This window comes from Panthera uncia, chromosome B4 (assembly GCF_023721935.1).
Source record: "Panthera uncia isolate 11264 chromosome B4, Puncia_PCG_1.0, whole genome shotgun sequence".
Taxonomy (NCBI): Eukaryota; Metazoa; Chordata; class Mammalia; order Carnivora; family Felidae; genus Panthera; species Panthera uncia.
In genome coordinates, this window is record NC_064809.1 from 33,749,020 (window position 1) to 33,764,724 (window position 15,705).

Sequence of the window (15,705 nt, forward strand, 5' to 3'; positions counted from 1 at the left end):
CCCCCCTCTCCCCCTCTCTCCCCCTCTCTCCCCCTCTCTCCCCTCCTCTGTCTTACATATGTGGACTCTCTCTACTCTAAAATAAAAATTTTAAAAAATTTAAGGAATCAAATCCATAAGGTTTATACCAACAAATATCAGTGTCTTGGCCCAGTTGAAACACAGGGTTCTTAGGCTCTTATAAGGATCAAATGCAAGAATGCATTTAAATACTCTAGCTTAACACTTGGCATATAGTATTTGTTTAAGAAGTATTACTTCACTTTCCCCACCTCATCTCCTCCTGTGGTGACCCTTCTCTTAATTGGTCTGCATAGTTGAAATATTCTCCCAGCTGTTTGGTGCCAGTGCTCAGAAAGCCCTGAACTATTTAAGTTGCTACATCTTTGATATATGCCTGGAGTCAAAAATGACAACTGTGTCAGCTACTGTGTAGATGCTGTTATTTGTATAGTCAAGAGTTTAGAGACCTGTAACTTAAAATATCTCAGTAGCAGGCCTCAATATGAGTGCCAAGGGTTATAGCATGTATTGTTTTTTTTAATTAAAAAAAAATTGTACTCTTATTTTTATTTAGTTTTTATTTTTAAGTGGTTTTTAAAAATTCACTTATTTTTGAGAGAGGGTGCGAGTGAGCAAGGGGCAGAGAGGGAGGGTGAGAGAGAATTCCACTCAGACTCTGCACTATTCGAAGTGGGCCTGGAGCTCATCTGATGCAGAGCTTGAACTCACTGAGATCATGACCTGAGCCAAAGTCGGCTGCTTAACCGCCTAAGCCACCCAGGCACCCCATTAATATCTAAAATTTAGATTAATCATTTATTATCAAATATTTGAATTCTTACTAGGTGCAAGCACGATTCTAATTACTAGAGATATAATAAAATTTAGCTCCTGCTTTTGTGGAATTTAATATCCTAGTATGCTATGTATGAGTTGTGGTTTTAAGTTGATTTTTTTTTTTTTTTTTTTGAGAGAGAGAGAGAGCTGGAGGGGCAGAGAGAAAGAATCCTGAGCAGGCTCCGCACTGTCACTGCAGAGCCCAACATGGGGCTTGAACTCACAAACCTTGAGATCATGACCTGAGCAAAAATCAAGAGTCTGATGCTTAAACAACTGAACCACCCAGGCACCCCCAAAATTTTATTTTTATTTTTATTTTTTTTAATTTTTTTTAATGTTTATTTATTTTTGAGACAGAGAGAGACAGAGTGCAAGTGGGGGAGGGGCAGAGAGGAGACACAGAATCTGAAACAGGCTCCAGGCTCTGAGCTGTCAGCACAGAGCCCGATGTGGGGCTCGAACCCACGGACCGCGAGATCATGACCTGAGCCGAAGTCGGACGCTCAACTGACTGAGCCACCCAAGCGCCCCCAAAATTTTATTTTTAAGTAATTTCTACACCCATTGTGGAGATTTGAACCCATAGCCCTGAGATCAAGAGTTGCACACTGCCAGCCAGGCGTCCTGAGAGGTTGGAACTTCTATATGGACAGCACACTGGTTCCAGGTGGAGCTGAAGGAATGGATGAGATCACCAAGGTTGTGGATGTCGAATTATAGGGCCAAGTAAACAAACTGAGAAGCATCTTTTTTTTTTTTTTTTTTTTTTTTTTTTTTTAAGTAAGTAAGCTCTGCACTCAACGTGGGGCTTAAACTCATGACCCCAAGATCAAGAGTTGCATACTCTACCAACTGAGCTAGCCAGGTACCCCCAAGAAGCATCATATTTAATAGGCAGGAAGATAAGGGATTGCTAAGGAAACATGAAGAAAAAAGCAGTCGTGTTGGAGAAGAATAAGAAGCTAAGGGAACAGAAAACTTGAACAAAATGAGAATCTAAAATAGCAGCTAATGCTTCTAAGAATCAGAGTAGGTAGAGCACAGATTTGGCATTCAAGGTGTCATTTCTGACTTTGGCCAGAGCACTTTCATTGGATTAATGAAGGCAGAAAGCCAGACTGTAATGGCCTGAAAAGTGTGTGGTGTAAGTGTGTGGTGAGGAACTGGAGGCATGTGCATGGCCTCCTAAGGAGCGGGGCTGTGGGAGCTGCTGGTGCATTGATCTCAGATACAAAGTTACAAGTATTCTATAGCATGCAACTTGAGTTCAGTGTACAGCTGAGCTTTTATTTTTTTAATTTATAGTGAGAATTTTGTGAAAATAAACATTTCTATAATTTTAGTTCTAAAGACGTGTTTCCTTAGCCCTTTGCCAAGTCTAACTTCTTACCATCAAGTAATTTACAGTTTAGCAAACACAGTAAGAGGCCTAGAGGGCTGAGGAAACAGAGCAGACAGGGTTACATATTCATCAAAGCATACATACCTGCTTTAAATGGATTTTGCTGTTTGAAAACATTTTATTTCTAGTAGTTATTTTCTCTGATGTTTATCCTTTTTCCTTGCCTGCCCTGATGTTTAAGAGCACAAGCTTTGGAATTCCTGTGAGATTTGAATTTCTGTTTCCCGGTATCAGCTATTCGGTGGGCAAATATTTTAAGCACTTTGAACCTTCTGTTTCCTATAAAACAGTCAGGTTTAAGAGGGCAGTTAGGTTAGAGGCAGTCAGGTTCAAGTGGGCAGATATGTCCTTCCAAAATACTGATAATAAAATGTAAACTGACATGTGAACTGCAGTAATTTACACATCTCTCCTTCGAAAAGCTGCTTGGGGAGCCAGATGATAATCAGAAGGTTGGAATTTATTTATTTTTTAAATGTTTATTTATTTTGAGAGAGAGAGAGAATCCCAAGCAGGCTCCGTACTTTCAGCGCAGAGCCTGATGTGGGGCTCCATCTCACAAACTGTGAGCCAATATCAAGAGTTGGACACTTAACCAACTGAGCCACCCAGGTGCCCCAGAAAGTTTGAATTTAGTATCAAAGAGTGTCACTAAGATATTAGTGGTTTGTACCATTGTTGATCATAATTTGCCTCTTTCACCTATGATGACATATCTTTTAAGTTATGGGAATACTCAAGGGACAGTATAATTTATGTCAGTCAGGTTTCAGCCTTCTTAGCTAGAGTTTGGGTTTATTCTGGCTTCCCTGCCTCCTTGATTGCAGTTTTAGATGGTGTTAAAAGTCCTCACTTAACCTATTTCCAGATTTCTCATAGTGGGCTACTTTTACAGATGGCTAGTATTGCTCTTTACAAGTCGTCTTTATTTAATTTTATTCTCTTACAGCAAACCTATCTCCATACTCCACTCCTCTTTGCTTGACCATAGTTGATTGGTCAATTCCAGCCCAGAGAAAAATGCTTGAGGGATTCCACGATGAGGAGGGGCTACAGTTTCTTTCAGCCAAATGTCTTACAGAGTATATGCTTTAAATCCTTGTGCTCATAAGCTTCCTAGATTGTGCGAAGCCTTAAATGACTTCTTAACCAGACTGTTCGGATTGAAGTGATAATACTTCTCGGGTTTAGGTTGTTCTGATGGACACTTAAAATTAGAGGTTGAGGGGCGCCTGGGTGGCTCAGTCGGTTAAGCATCAGACGTCAGCTCAGGTCATGATCTCACAGTCTGTGAGTTCGAGCCCCACATCAGGCTCTGTGCTGACAACTTAGAGCCTGGAGCCTGCTTCAGATGCTGTGTCTCCCTCTCTCTCTGCCTCTCCCCTGCTCATGTTCTGTCTCTCTCTGTCTCAAAAATAAATAAAAACATTAAAAATAAGTTAAAAAATTAAAGGTTGATTTTTGAGCACCTCTTAATAGTTTCACTATGTTTACATAGAAATTTTAATTCTAAAAAAAAAAAAAGGAAGAAATTTTAATTGTTTTGTCAGGGCATCGTATTCCACCCAGTTTCTTTAACCCCCCCACCAACCCCTCATAAATTGATCCACCTTTTTCTTTCTTTCTTTTTTTTTTTTCTCTTTTTAAATCTGTGCTCTTCCTCCTTTGAACTTAAAGAATGTTTTTCACATTACTGCTGTCATCATGTCTTTCAGTGTCTGGACTAACTCAAAATTATAACCTTGTCTTCAGACTCCAGGTCTTTGTGAGGAGATGGATTACTGTTTAAATATTTCTTGCTCTGAGGGTTTAGTCTGCTTTGTGTAGAATATATTTGAAATTGACTGTTGCTGTGGGGGAGATTTTGAGGGTTTACTTTCTCTTGAGCCCTCAGGGACTAGAAAAGTCATTTTTGTTGGTTATTTTATTTGGCTTTGTTTTTTGTTTTTGTTTTTATTTGATTTTTGGTTTCAGGAGAATTTAGTGATTCATCACTTACATATAACACCCAGTGCTCATCACAAGTGCCCTCCTTAATACCCATCACCCATTTAACCCATCCCCCTGCCCACTTCCCTCCATCAGCCCTCAGTTTGTTCACTAAACTAAGAGTCTCTTATGGAGGGACTAGAAAAATCTTAAAAGCTAATCACACTCAGTGTATTGAAAAGGGTAATAGTCTTACAGTTTCTTTAGTAGATTCCTTTATTAGTGGTTATCCATAGAAATACCTCTGTCAGATAAATGCTTTAAAGCAAAAGCTAGCTGATGTTCTGTAACAAATGGAAATAAAGCCAACCTGATACAACCACTGAGATAATACCACCATGGGGAAAATGTGAAAAAGAAAGTGACTATTGTCTAATAATTACATACTTAGAAGAAGAAGGAAAAGGATTGTCCTTTTTGACATTTTGTTGTTAACTTTTTTTTTTTTAAGATTTTATTTTTAATCTGTATACCCAATGTGGGGTTCAAACTCACAACCTTAGATCAAGAGTTGCATGTTTCACTGATTGAGTCAGCTGGGTGCCCTTGTTAATTTAAATGTTATTTGTTTTTCATCATTAAAACAAAATAGGGGGGCACCTGGGTGGCTCAGTCAGTTAAGCGTCTGACTCTTGACTTCAGCTCGGGTCATGAGCTCATGGTTTGTGAGTTCAAGCCCCACACTGGGCTCTGCGCTGATAGTGCAAAACCTGCTTGGGATTCTCTCTCTCCCCCTTTCTCTGCTCCTCCCATGTACTCTCTCTCTATCAAAATAAATTTTAAAAAATAAACTTAAACAACAACAACAACAACAAAACAGCCAAAATGGGAGCTTACTGAATGGGAGAAGATATTTGCAAGTAATACATTCAATAAAGGGTAAATATAAAAATATATAAACAACTTCTACACCTAAACACCACACCACCTCCCTGAAACAATCTGGCTAAAAAGTGGGTGGAGGACCTAAATAGACATTTTTAAAATGGTGTTCGATATCAGTAATCATCAGGGAAATGTAAATCAAAACCACAGTATCAGCTCATACCTTTCAGAATGGCTACTGTCAAAAAGATAAGGGGCGCCTGGCTGGCTCAGTCGGTTGGGCGTCCGACTTCGGCTCAGGTCATGATCTCCCGGTTCGTGAGTTTGAGCCCCGCATCGGGCTCTGTGCTGGCAGCTCAGAGCCTGGAGCCTGTTTCAGATTCTGTGTCTCCCTCTCTCTCTGACCCTCCCCCGTTCATGCTCTGTCTCTCTCTGTCTCAAAAATGAATAAACGTTAAAAAAAAAAAAAAAGATAAGAAATAAGTGTTGGCAAGGGTGTGGAGAAAAGGGAACCTTCATGCACTGTTGGTAGGAGTGTAAACTGGTGCAGCCATTCTGGAAAACAGTATGGAGGTTCCTCAAAAAATTAAAAATAGAAATACCATATGATCCAGGGATGCCTGGCTGGCTCAGTTGGTAGAGCATGTGACTTCTGATCTCAGTGTCATGAGTTCAAGCCCCTTATCGGGTGTAGAGATGACCTTAAAAAATAATAAAAATATCTTTTTAAAAGGAGAAATACCATATGATCCAGTAATTCTCCTACAGGGTATTTACCCAAAGAAAATGGAAACACTAATCAAAAAGATATATTCAGCCCTACTATAGCATTATTTACAATAGCCAAGACAAATGTCCCAAATGTCCATTGATAGATGAATAGATAAAGAAGGGGGTATATATACACAATGGAATATTACTCAACCGTAAAGAGAGAAATCTTAACTATTTGTGACAACGTAGATGGATAAAAGACTGTTGTGCCAAGTGAAATGAGTCTGAGAAAGACAGGCACCATATGATTCTGCTTATATGTGGAATTTGAAAAACAAGTGAACAAACAGACTCAGATACAGAGAACAAACTGGTGGTTGCTAGAAGGGAGGGTGTTGGGTGAGGTGAAGGGGATTAAGAGGTACAGATAAAAGTCAAGTCATGGAGATGAAAAGTACAGCGTAGGAAATATAGTCAATAATGTAATGTCATAAGGTAACAGATGGTGACTTACGGTGGTGAACACTGAGTAGTGGGTAGAATTGTCCAGTTACTAGGTAGCACACCTGAAAGGAATATAACATTGTATGTCAACTGTACTTCAGTAACAAAAAAAAGTACTTGATTTTGCTTAGGTAAATTTAGCAAAGCATGCCTGTTAACTTGTTTCAGGCTTCAAACTATACTATTTTGCTGTTATTTGGGCCCATCTCTCAATAGGGCCTTGTTGGGAAAGGACTCCTACTTTGGGTCATAAGCAGGGAAACAGTAAAAGAACTTTCTATCCTTTTCTGATTTATTAACAAACTAGAATCTTGCAAACTCCTCTGAGAATTTTAACTACTTTTTCAGTTTTGTGGAGAATGTAATAAAAGAGTGATTTTTTTTCTTTTAGGGAAAAAAACTTAATTAGTATATTAAAACTGCATTTTAAAGTTTAAAACAATTATAATACTCCTATCTTCCATTTAACAAGTGGTATAATCTAGTTAAAATATAATTATGCTGGGGTTCCTGAGTGGCTCAGGCGGTTGAGCATCTGATTCTTGGTTTTAGCTCAGGTCATGATCTCACATTTTAGGGGGTCGAGCCCCGCCTCTGGCTCTGTGCTGACAGAAGACTGCTTGGGATTCTTTCTCTCCCTCTCTCTACTCCTCCCCCATGTGTGCGAGCACGTTCTCTCTCTCTCTCTCTCTCTCTCTCTCTCTCTTTCTCTCTCAAAATAAATAAACTTAAAAAATATATATATATGATAATTAAAAGTGGGGGCGCCTGGGTGGCTCAGTCAATTAACTGTCTGACTTCGGCTCAGGTCATGATCTCATGGTTTGTGAGTTCAAGCCCTGTATTGGGCACCAGGCTAACAGTGTAGAGCCTGCTTGGGATTCTTTCTCTCTGCCCTTCCCACTTGCGTTCTCTCTCTCTCTCTCTCTCTCTCTCAAAATTAATAATTTTTAAAAATATAAGTCGGGCACCTAGGTGGTTCAGTTGGTTAAGCATCCAACTTTGGCTCAGGTCATGATCTCGCAATTCACGAGTTCAAGCCCTGTGTTGGGCTCTGTGCTGACAGCTCAGAGCCTGGAGCCTGCTTCAAATTCTGTGTCTTCCTCTCTGCCCCTTTTCTGCTCACACTCTGTCTCTCTCAAAAATAAACATTAAAATGTGTGTATATGTGTGTATATATATACACACATATACACACATACACAGTTATAAGTGAAAAGTATGAATCATTGACCAGTGAATGGCATTTGGTCATGTTTGGTTTGGGGACAGAGTATATTTTGTAACATAGACTGAAATACAAGAATAGGTAAACTATGTTCATGTTAAAAGTTTCTAAAGGAGACAAACTGCAGTCATCACTTGATGTTTAGAATCCTTGCATTTTGGATCAACCCATTTATTTTCATAATTTGGGGAGGAAAGCGCTCTAGTAACAACATAAGAGCATTTGGGCAGCTTTTAAATTTTTTTTTTTTTTCAACGTTTTTTATTTATTTTTGGGACAGAGAGAGACAGAGCATGAACGGGGGAGGGGCAGAGAGAGAGGGAGACACAGAATCGGAAACAGGCTCCAGGCTCCGAGCCATCAGCCCAGAGCCCGACGCGGGGCTCGAACTCACGGACCGCGAGATCGTGACCTGGCTGAAGTCGGACGCTTAACCGACTGCGCCACCCAGGCGCCCCTTGGGCAGCTTTTTAACAAGCATTTCTTTGCAAATAACTCACTGTACGTGTGGTTAGTCTTTGTTTTCAGATAAACAAAGTCAGCTTGGATATACTACCACTGTATTTTTGTTTTCCCTTAGTTCTGGATGTTCTAGAGACATTGTAATCAGTATAAGGTTTTTTGTACAGATGTTGAATTCAGTGAAGATAATCTTAAGGTGTATAATAATATGTGAATTAGAATTTTTTTCAACTATTTTATTTGCTTTTGAAAAAGAAATTTTAAGTAGTTCGCATTATAAACTCTAATGACATGGATTCTCAGAACACCTTCATGAAATTTTTGGGGATGTCCAGCCACAGATTAGAAATCTTCTACAGTGAGGCACCTGAATGGCTTGACCGTTCGACTTTGGTTCAGGTCATGATCTCATGGCTCGTGAGTTCGAGCCCCACGTCAGGCTCTGTGCTGACAGCTCAGAACCTGGAGCCTGCTTCAGATTCTGTGTCTCCTTCTCGCTATGCCCCTCCTCTGCTCACGCTGTCTCTCTCAAAAATAAACATTAAAAAAACAAAAAGAAGAAATCTTCAGAAACCAATTTTGTACTGTATATTGACTAAAATGAAAAAAAATCTTCCACAGTAGTGCATGCTCGTATTGTTTAGTTTTTCATTTGTTAGTATGTTAGAAACAGTCTTCATATGAAAGCATGTATGTGTTTGAACTTTGATTAGTTGTCTGTCAAAATTGACAGAAAATTGCTTGCAAAGTTAGTCTGTACAGGTGAAGGGCCACCATTCTTCTTCTTAAAAAAAAATTTTTTTTTAAACATTTATTCATTTTTGAGAGACAGAGCACCAGCAGGGAAGGAACAGAAAGAGAGGGAGACACAGGATCTGAAGCAGGCTCCAGGCTCTGAGCTGTCAGCACAGAGCCCGATGCGGGAGGCTCGAGCCCATGAACCGTGAGCTCATGAGCCGCGCCAGTCTTCTGAGAAGACACCTAACCAACTGAGCCACCCAGGCTCATACCATGATAAGATTGAAGTGGTGCTATTGAAGTCTTTGAATTTATTTTACTTTCTATTAAAAGCTTTTTTTTAATTGGCACTAAAGTGAATACTTCTGATTTTTTTTTTTTAATAAATCTTGGTGTATTTGCACTTAGTGAATGTCAAATGAAAGAAATGTTTGCTTGAAATTAGATGTGTGATTTGAATGTTAGACCGAATGCCCTCACATAGGCGCCCATTGTGGAGCAAGAGCTCACTGCAGGTGTCCTGCATGGCAGTGGTTCTCAGAGGGGTAGGGATGAAGGGTGACTCTCAGAACAAAGGGCTTTTCAACATAGAGGGTCACTTCCTCCCCTCCACCCTCTCTCCCCAAACTCTGGTCTCTAGGTGAGCATGTGTCTCTCCTTCCTCCTTAAAACACCAAAAAACATAACTTTCCAAGGATTATACTAACTAAAATAGACTGTGTTGGAGAATTTAAGAGGCATTATCTCTGCCTTTTAAAAGACGAGACTCCGTTTTTTGCCAGTAAGCCAATAAATGCTTGTTACTTAATGATTTCCAATGTGTTCTCTTTGTTATGTTTCCTAATAATCCCTTTTAATTTTTATTTTAGTTACTTTTATTATAGAAGTCAATGTTTATTATAGAAAATACAGGGGCACCTGGGTGGCTCAGTTAGTTAAGCATCCGACTCTTGGTTTCAGCTCAGGTCATGATCTCATGGTTTGTGAATTCAAGCCCCTCAATGGGCTCTGTATTGACAGTGTGGAGCCTGCTTAGGATTCTCTCTCTGTCCCTCTCTCTCTGCCCCTCCTCTGCTCTTTCTCTCTCTGTCTCTCAAAAATAAATAAATAAAAACTTAGAAAATACAAACTAGCATAAAGAACATTGAAATCATTGGTGGGTGAGGGGATGGGTTAAGTAGGTGATAGGAATTAAGGAGGGCACTTCTGATGAGAACGAGGTGTTATACGGACATGTTGAATCACTATATTGTACACCTGAAACTTATTATACTGTATGTTAACTAACTGGAATTTAAATAAACACTTAAAAAAGAAAATTGAAATCATTGCTAACCTAGCCTCCGAGAGGTAAACATTGTTGACGCTTTGCTATCTATCCAGATATTATTTGTGTTTTTCTTAATAAAAAATATAATCCTATTGCACAATTGTCCTAATAGCTTGCTTTTAAAATATTTACCATGTAGCTCTTTCTATGTTAGTTTTGTAGATTTCTGAATTGATTGATAATCTGGGCTATTCTGCTTGATTGTGAACTCCCCAGGAGTTATGGATGATTCTTCATGCTTCCTTGTATTGACGTATAGGACTTGGTACAACATCTGGTTTATCATCTGTCTTGGAATGTGTTTTGAATGAAAACAGTAATATAATGTGAAGCAATTGGGTGTGAGCCAGGACCATCCTCACGGTGGGTTCTGAGCTGATGACCCAGAAACTTATTCTTCTCTGCTCTTTGTAGGACCTACTAAATGAAGCAAAACAAAGACTCAGCAAAGTGGTAAAAGATACAACCAGGTACCAGGTGCTGCTGGATGGTCTGGTGCTCCAGGTAACTTTATAGGTTATCAATAAGATGTGTTAAGAGACCAGCTCTGTTTTTTCCTGTTTTGTCATCTCAGCTTTCTTCCTTTCGCTCTTTTCCTTGTCTAATAGACAAATGCATGGGAGGACAGTAAAGTCTGGTGGTTAAGACTTCCAGACTTTACCACTCTTTTATATAGTCTTACTAGTCCTTTAGAACTCAAGGGTCAAATATGCTTGCAACCTCCGGCCTTAAACTTCCTTAATTTGATTGCACCACTAAAATACTTGTTTTAAATTATGAGGCTCAGACCAGAGACAGTATGCATCTTAAATGTTTGCTGCTTGTTTGTGAATTCTTATTTTACTTACGTTAATTACAATAACATTTGGCCTCTGCCTAGTTGATGTAAGAGAAGATTCCCATATAAATTTTGTTTCTACCACTGGAGTGTTGGGTGTATTTGTCTGGTTTGTGATATCAAAAGCTTTTTACCACGTTCTCATACTGTGTGTTCTGTCTTTTTCCAAATTACATGAAAGAATTATAAAAATATTGTTTGGTATTGGGTTTTATGAATTGCATTTCCTACTAATTGAATCTGTTTGTGTTTTAAAGGGTTTGTACCAATTGTTGGAGCCGCGAATGATTGTTCGTTGCAGGAAACAGGATTTCCCTCTGGTAAAGGTAAAGAGCTTAAAGAAGACATCTATTTTTTTTTTTTTAATACATTGAAATGTTAGAGATTATATTGCATGCTTTAAATAGATGATAGCTCAACCATGTAAATTAGGGGTATCTTAACACATTATGGACATTAAGTGTACCTAAGCCTCTGATTTCTTTTCATAAAGAGGTCAAGTTGCCCCATCTGAGTTAGTACCCTCTTCCCTTTCTGGGAACATTGTAGTACCATAATCTTCTGAAAGTTCAGCAATAAAAACAGTCCATACTGGATTGGAACAAAGATGGGCAGACAGTACCATCTAAAAGAGGCACACTAGGGGCGCCTGGGTGGTGCAGTCGGTTAAGCGTCCGACTTCAGCCAGGTCTCGCGGTCCGTGAGTTCGAGCCCCGCGTCAGGCTCTGGGCTGATGGCTCGGAGCCTGGAGCCTGTTTCCAATTCTGTGTCTCCCTCTCTCTCTGCCCCTCCCCCACTCATGCTCTGTCTCTCTCTGTCTCAAAAATAAATAAAACATTAAAAAAAAAAAATTAAAAAAAAAAAATAAAATAAAAAAAAAAAATAAAAGAGGCACACTACTCCCAGACTAGCAAAGTTTGGCTGTAACCCAGTGTATTCCTATACTTGAAGTAATAATGTGGGTACCAGAAAAAAAGGTTGGTCAGCAGTGAAAACATAGCTGCAGGCCCAGAGGCAAATACTAAGTTGTTCCTCCATGTCCTGTCCAACGGAGAATATGCCCCGGTGTGAGGGGTGACTGCTGGCACCATGGCAGGTACATACAGGCTGTAGCATTAGAAGGATGCTCTAGACCAAAGGACCTTGAATCAGAATGAGCTCTCCTAGCTCTGATTCTGTGTCATTGTGTTGCTCTTCAGATTAAAATTCTTTCATGTGGGGTGCTGGCTCAGTCAGAAGAGCATGTGACTCTTGATCTTGGGATTGTGAGTTCGAACCCCATGTTGGGTGTAGAGGTTACTTAAATAAAACTTTAAAAAATAAAATATTTCCATGCAGTTTGCTTTCAGGAAAGGATTGAGTGCTTGATCCCTTAGCAATTATATTTATTTTGTTTGTTTTTTTGTTTTGTTTTGTTTTTGAGAGAGAGGGAGAGAGAGAAGTGGGGCTCACCCAAAACAGGGCTTGAGTTCACCAGATGTGGGGCTTAAAATCACAAACCACAAGATCATGACCTGAGCCAGAGTCCAAAGCTTAACCGACTGAGCCACCCAGCCTCCCCTAGCTAACATTTCCTTAGCAATTATATTTCTTATTGTAAATTAGTACACTTAATAGTACATAATATATTTGCATTCTTACTATAATTTGTTTCTCAAGCAACTTGTCTTCTAGGAAATAAAAAGTGCCAGCTGGAGAACACAGGTGTTGATTCCTCTCACTCTCCACTATAAATTAATTAAGTGTGATTCTAGGGGCACCTGGGTGGCTCAGTCAGTAAGCGTCTGACTCTTGATTTTGGCTCAGGTCAAGATCCAAGGGTTGTGGGATTGAGCTCTGAGTCAGGTCCACGCTCAGCGTGTGGTTAATATAGTCTCTCTCTCTCTCTCTCTCTCTCTCTCTCTCTCTCTCTCTCTCTCTGCACTTCCCTACCCCCCTGCTCGCACGCTCACATGCTCTTTCTCTAAAATAAAAAAAATAAATTGTGATTCTAGTTTATAAATCATCCCAGTAACCTGAACTCATGTTTGTGCTGACAGCCTCATGTATGAACTTGTAAAACAGAAAGCTAGACATACTGGAGAGTTTGCCAGGGTGATAAGCATTCTATGGAGGCAGGTCTGAGCTTCCAACTAAAGTTCCTTTTAGAAAATGTTATTTACATGTCTACTCCCGCAGAATGTTATTTAGATAGGACTTTCCACTAATTACATTTTATCACCCTAATTGCAGTATAGCATTTTTTTCCTCCTGATGTGCTCATTTGTTTTTAAAATTATAAAATGTACTTGGTATAAAATTAGCATTCTAGCTGTACAGTGGCCTTAAGTACGTGTACACTGTTGTGCAGTCATCACCCCATCACCCCATCACCCCATCCCTCTCTGGAACATTTTCATTTTCCCAAACAAATTCTGTCCCCATTAAGCACTGACTCCCCATTCCCCTAACTGCAATCCCTGGTAGCCACCATTCTACTTTCTGTCTCTCTGAATTTGACTACACTGTGTACCTCTTACTGGTGGAATCATACAGTATTTGTCCTTTTGTGAGGTTTTTGAGGTTCATCATGTGGTAGTATGTGTCAGAATTTCCTCCCCCCCCCACCTCCCTTTTTTTTCTAATGTTTATTTGCTTTGAGAGAGGAGGGGAGGGAGAGCATGAGCAGGAGAGTGGCAGAGAGAGGGGGAGACAAAGAATCCCAAGCAGGCTCCACGCTGTCAGCGCAGAACCCAACTCAGGGCTGGAACTCAGGAACCATGAGATCATGATCTGAGTTGAAATCAAGAGTTGGACATTCAACCAACTGAGCCACCAAGGCATCCCAAATTTCCTTCCTTTTTAAGGCTGAATTATATGCATATATCACATTTTGTTTATCCAGGCATCTGTTAGACACTTGGGTTGTTTCTACCTACCTTTTGGCAATTGAATAATGCTGCTGTGAACGTGGTTGTATTAATACCTGTTCAAGTGTCTCCTTTCACTTTTGGATATATACTCAGAGATAGAATTGCTGGATCATATGGTAATTCAGAGTTTAATTTTTTTTTGAGGAACTGCCATACCATTTTCCACAGCAGCTGCACCATTTATGTTCCCACCAGCAGTGCATCTATTCTTTTACTGGATAAATAGGAATACCCTTGCTTGTATAGTTGGCTGATTTTTTTTTTGATACCTGTTGCTGAGTCTCTACTAAAACCTCTTGTTTTCTGTTTTTCAGGCTGCAGTGCAAAAAGCGATTCCTATGTACAAAATTGCCACCAAAAAAGATGTTGATGTCCAAATTGATCAGGAGGCCTATCTGCCTGAGGAAATGTAAGGAGTATTCTGCTTTTAACATCTAAGCTTCTTTCACTATGAGAATGGCTTCTGTGCTGAGTCTTTTTTAAAGTTTTCTCCAAGGCACTCTTTACTACAAGAATGGAGGTGTGGTGGTGTTCCACTTGTAATTATTGCTGGTGTTTTTTTTTTCTGTCACTACTGTGTTGTTCCCTCTTGTTAAACAGCTGGACATACTCTAAACATCCTGCTTCCTATGGGCACTTAGTTTATTCTGCAGAGAGGTAGCACTAATTCTTTACCCAGAACTCAAAGCTGGGTCCACATCTCTGTATCAGATGCTAAGGAAGAGAATTGTTACCTCTAAGTTTCTTGGAAATAAGGAAAGTAATCCCATATAATAGTGACTACTGTATAGACTAATAGAACTTTCTAATAGTTAGGTTCCTTAGATATAGAATTGCAAATACCAGTGGTACTTCTGCTGTGAGGAAATGACAGGACATTTCTTCAGCATCCCTAATAAGCTTGGTGCAATTGGGATAGGCAACAGGAACTCCTGACAAGGTCAGCCAAGGTCATTTCCTTGATTGCGCCTGTGTGTCTGATGCTGCATAGGCACACATTGACTAACATTGCAGAAAGTCCTTGAGACATGTGAACCTAGTCGAAAGAGCACCAGATGTAGGTTTGAGTCCCAAGTCAGCCTTTTGTTAGCTATGGGACCTGGAGACTGATTGCCATCATTTGTAAAATAGGGTCAATGCTTTTAGCTTTTTTGTTTCATGAACTGAGGAAAAGAGATGAGATAGTACATGTGAAAATGCTTTATATACCGAGGTGTATAAGCTGGTGACAAAAGCTTCAGTATTGTCAGATTTAGGCTTGATTCTCCACTCTGCCACATACTAGCTAGGTACTCTTGGACTAGTTACTTAATCTCACGGAGACTTATTTCCTCACCTCTAAATTGGGATGAATTCTTGCCTCACAGAATTCTTGGAAGCTTAAATGAGATAATGTCCATACAGCACTTAATGCAATCCCTGGTACATGCAATATACATAGTTATTCAACTGGCAGATGATCATTGTTATGGAGATTAAGCAGACAGGACATAAGACACTTGGTTCAGAGCCTGGTAAATAATGGGTTTCAGTCCTGAAACCTTTGGGGGCCAGATGTTTTGAATATGCGTTTAGAAAAGCAATAAAGTGCATATGCTACACATTACATAATATCTCCAACAGGGTCTGAGGCATCACACCTGTGATCAAATACATTAATATTTCTGAATGGGAAACTAGGAATATTCACACTACAAGGGATAAATACATAAAGATTCACTAAGTCATTAGCTGCCAAGAACTACAGATCAGTTCAGCTTGTGGAGACACACAAATTAGACTTCTGTTCTGACAGCTTTTTGAATTTCAGAAATGTAGATAAGGAACTGCAGACTTACTCTAGTGCTAATTAAAAGTAGAATTTTAAATATTGTTTTATTCAATCAGTTCATTCTATTGAATCTCTTTAAACCTGTTTTC

At 39.6% G+C, this 15,705-nt stretch overlaps 1 protein-coding gene across 1 annotated transcript in view; it reads left to right on the forward strand.

Moving 5' to 3' along the window:
* The window catches only part of ATP6V1E1 (ATPase H+ transporting V1 subunit E1), a 31,651-nt gene that overhangs the window by 11,990 nt on the left and 3,956 nt on the right, over nucleotides 1–15,705 (forward strand). The window contains exons 5-7 of the mRNA XM_049624839.1: nucleotides 10,450–10,539; nucleotides 11,131–11,199; nucleotides 14,100–14,194. Of these exons, the coding sequence (XP_049480796.1) occupies nucleotides 10,450–10,539; nucleotides 11,131–11,199; nucleotides 14,100–14,194 (254 nt within the window). The remainder of the gene's footprint in view (nucleotides 1–10,449; nucleotides 10,540–11,130; nucleotides 11,200–14,099; nucleotides 14,195–15,705) is intronic.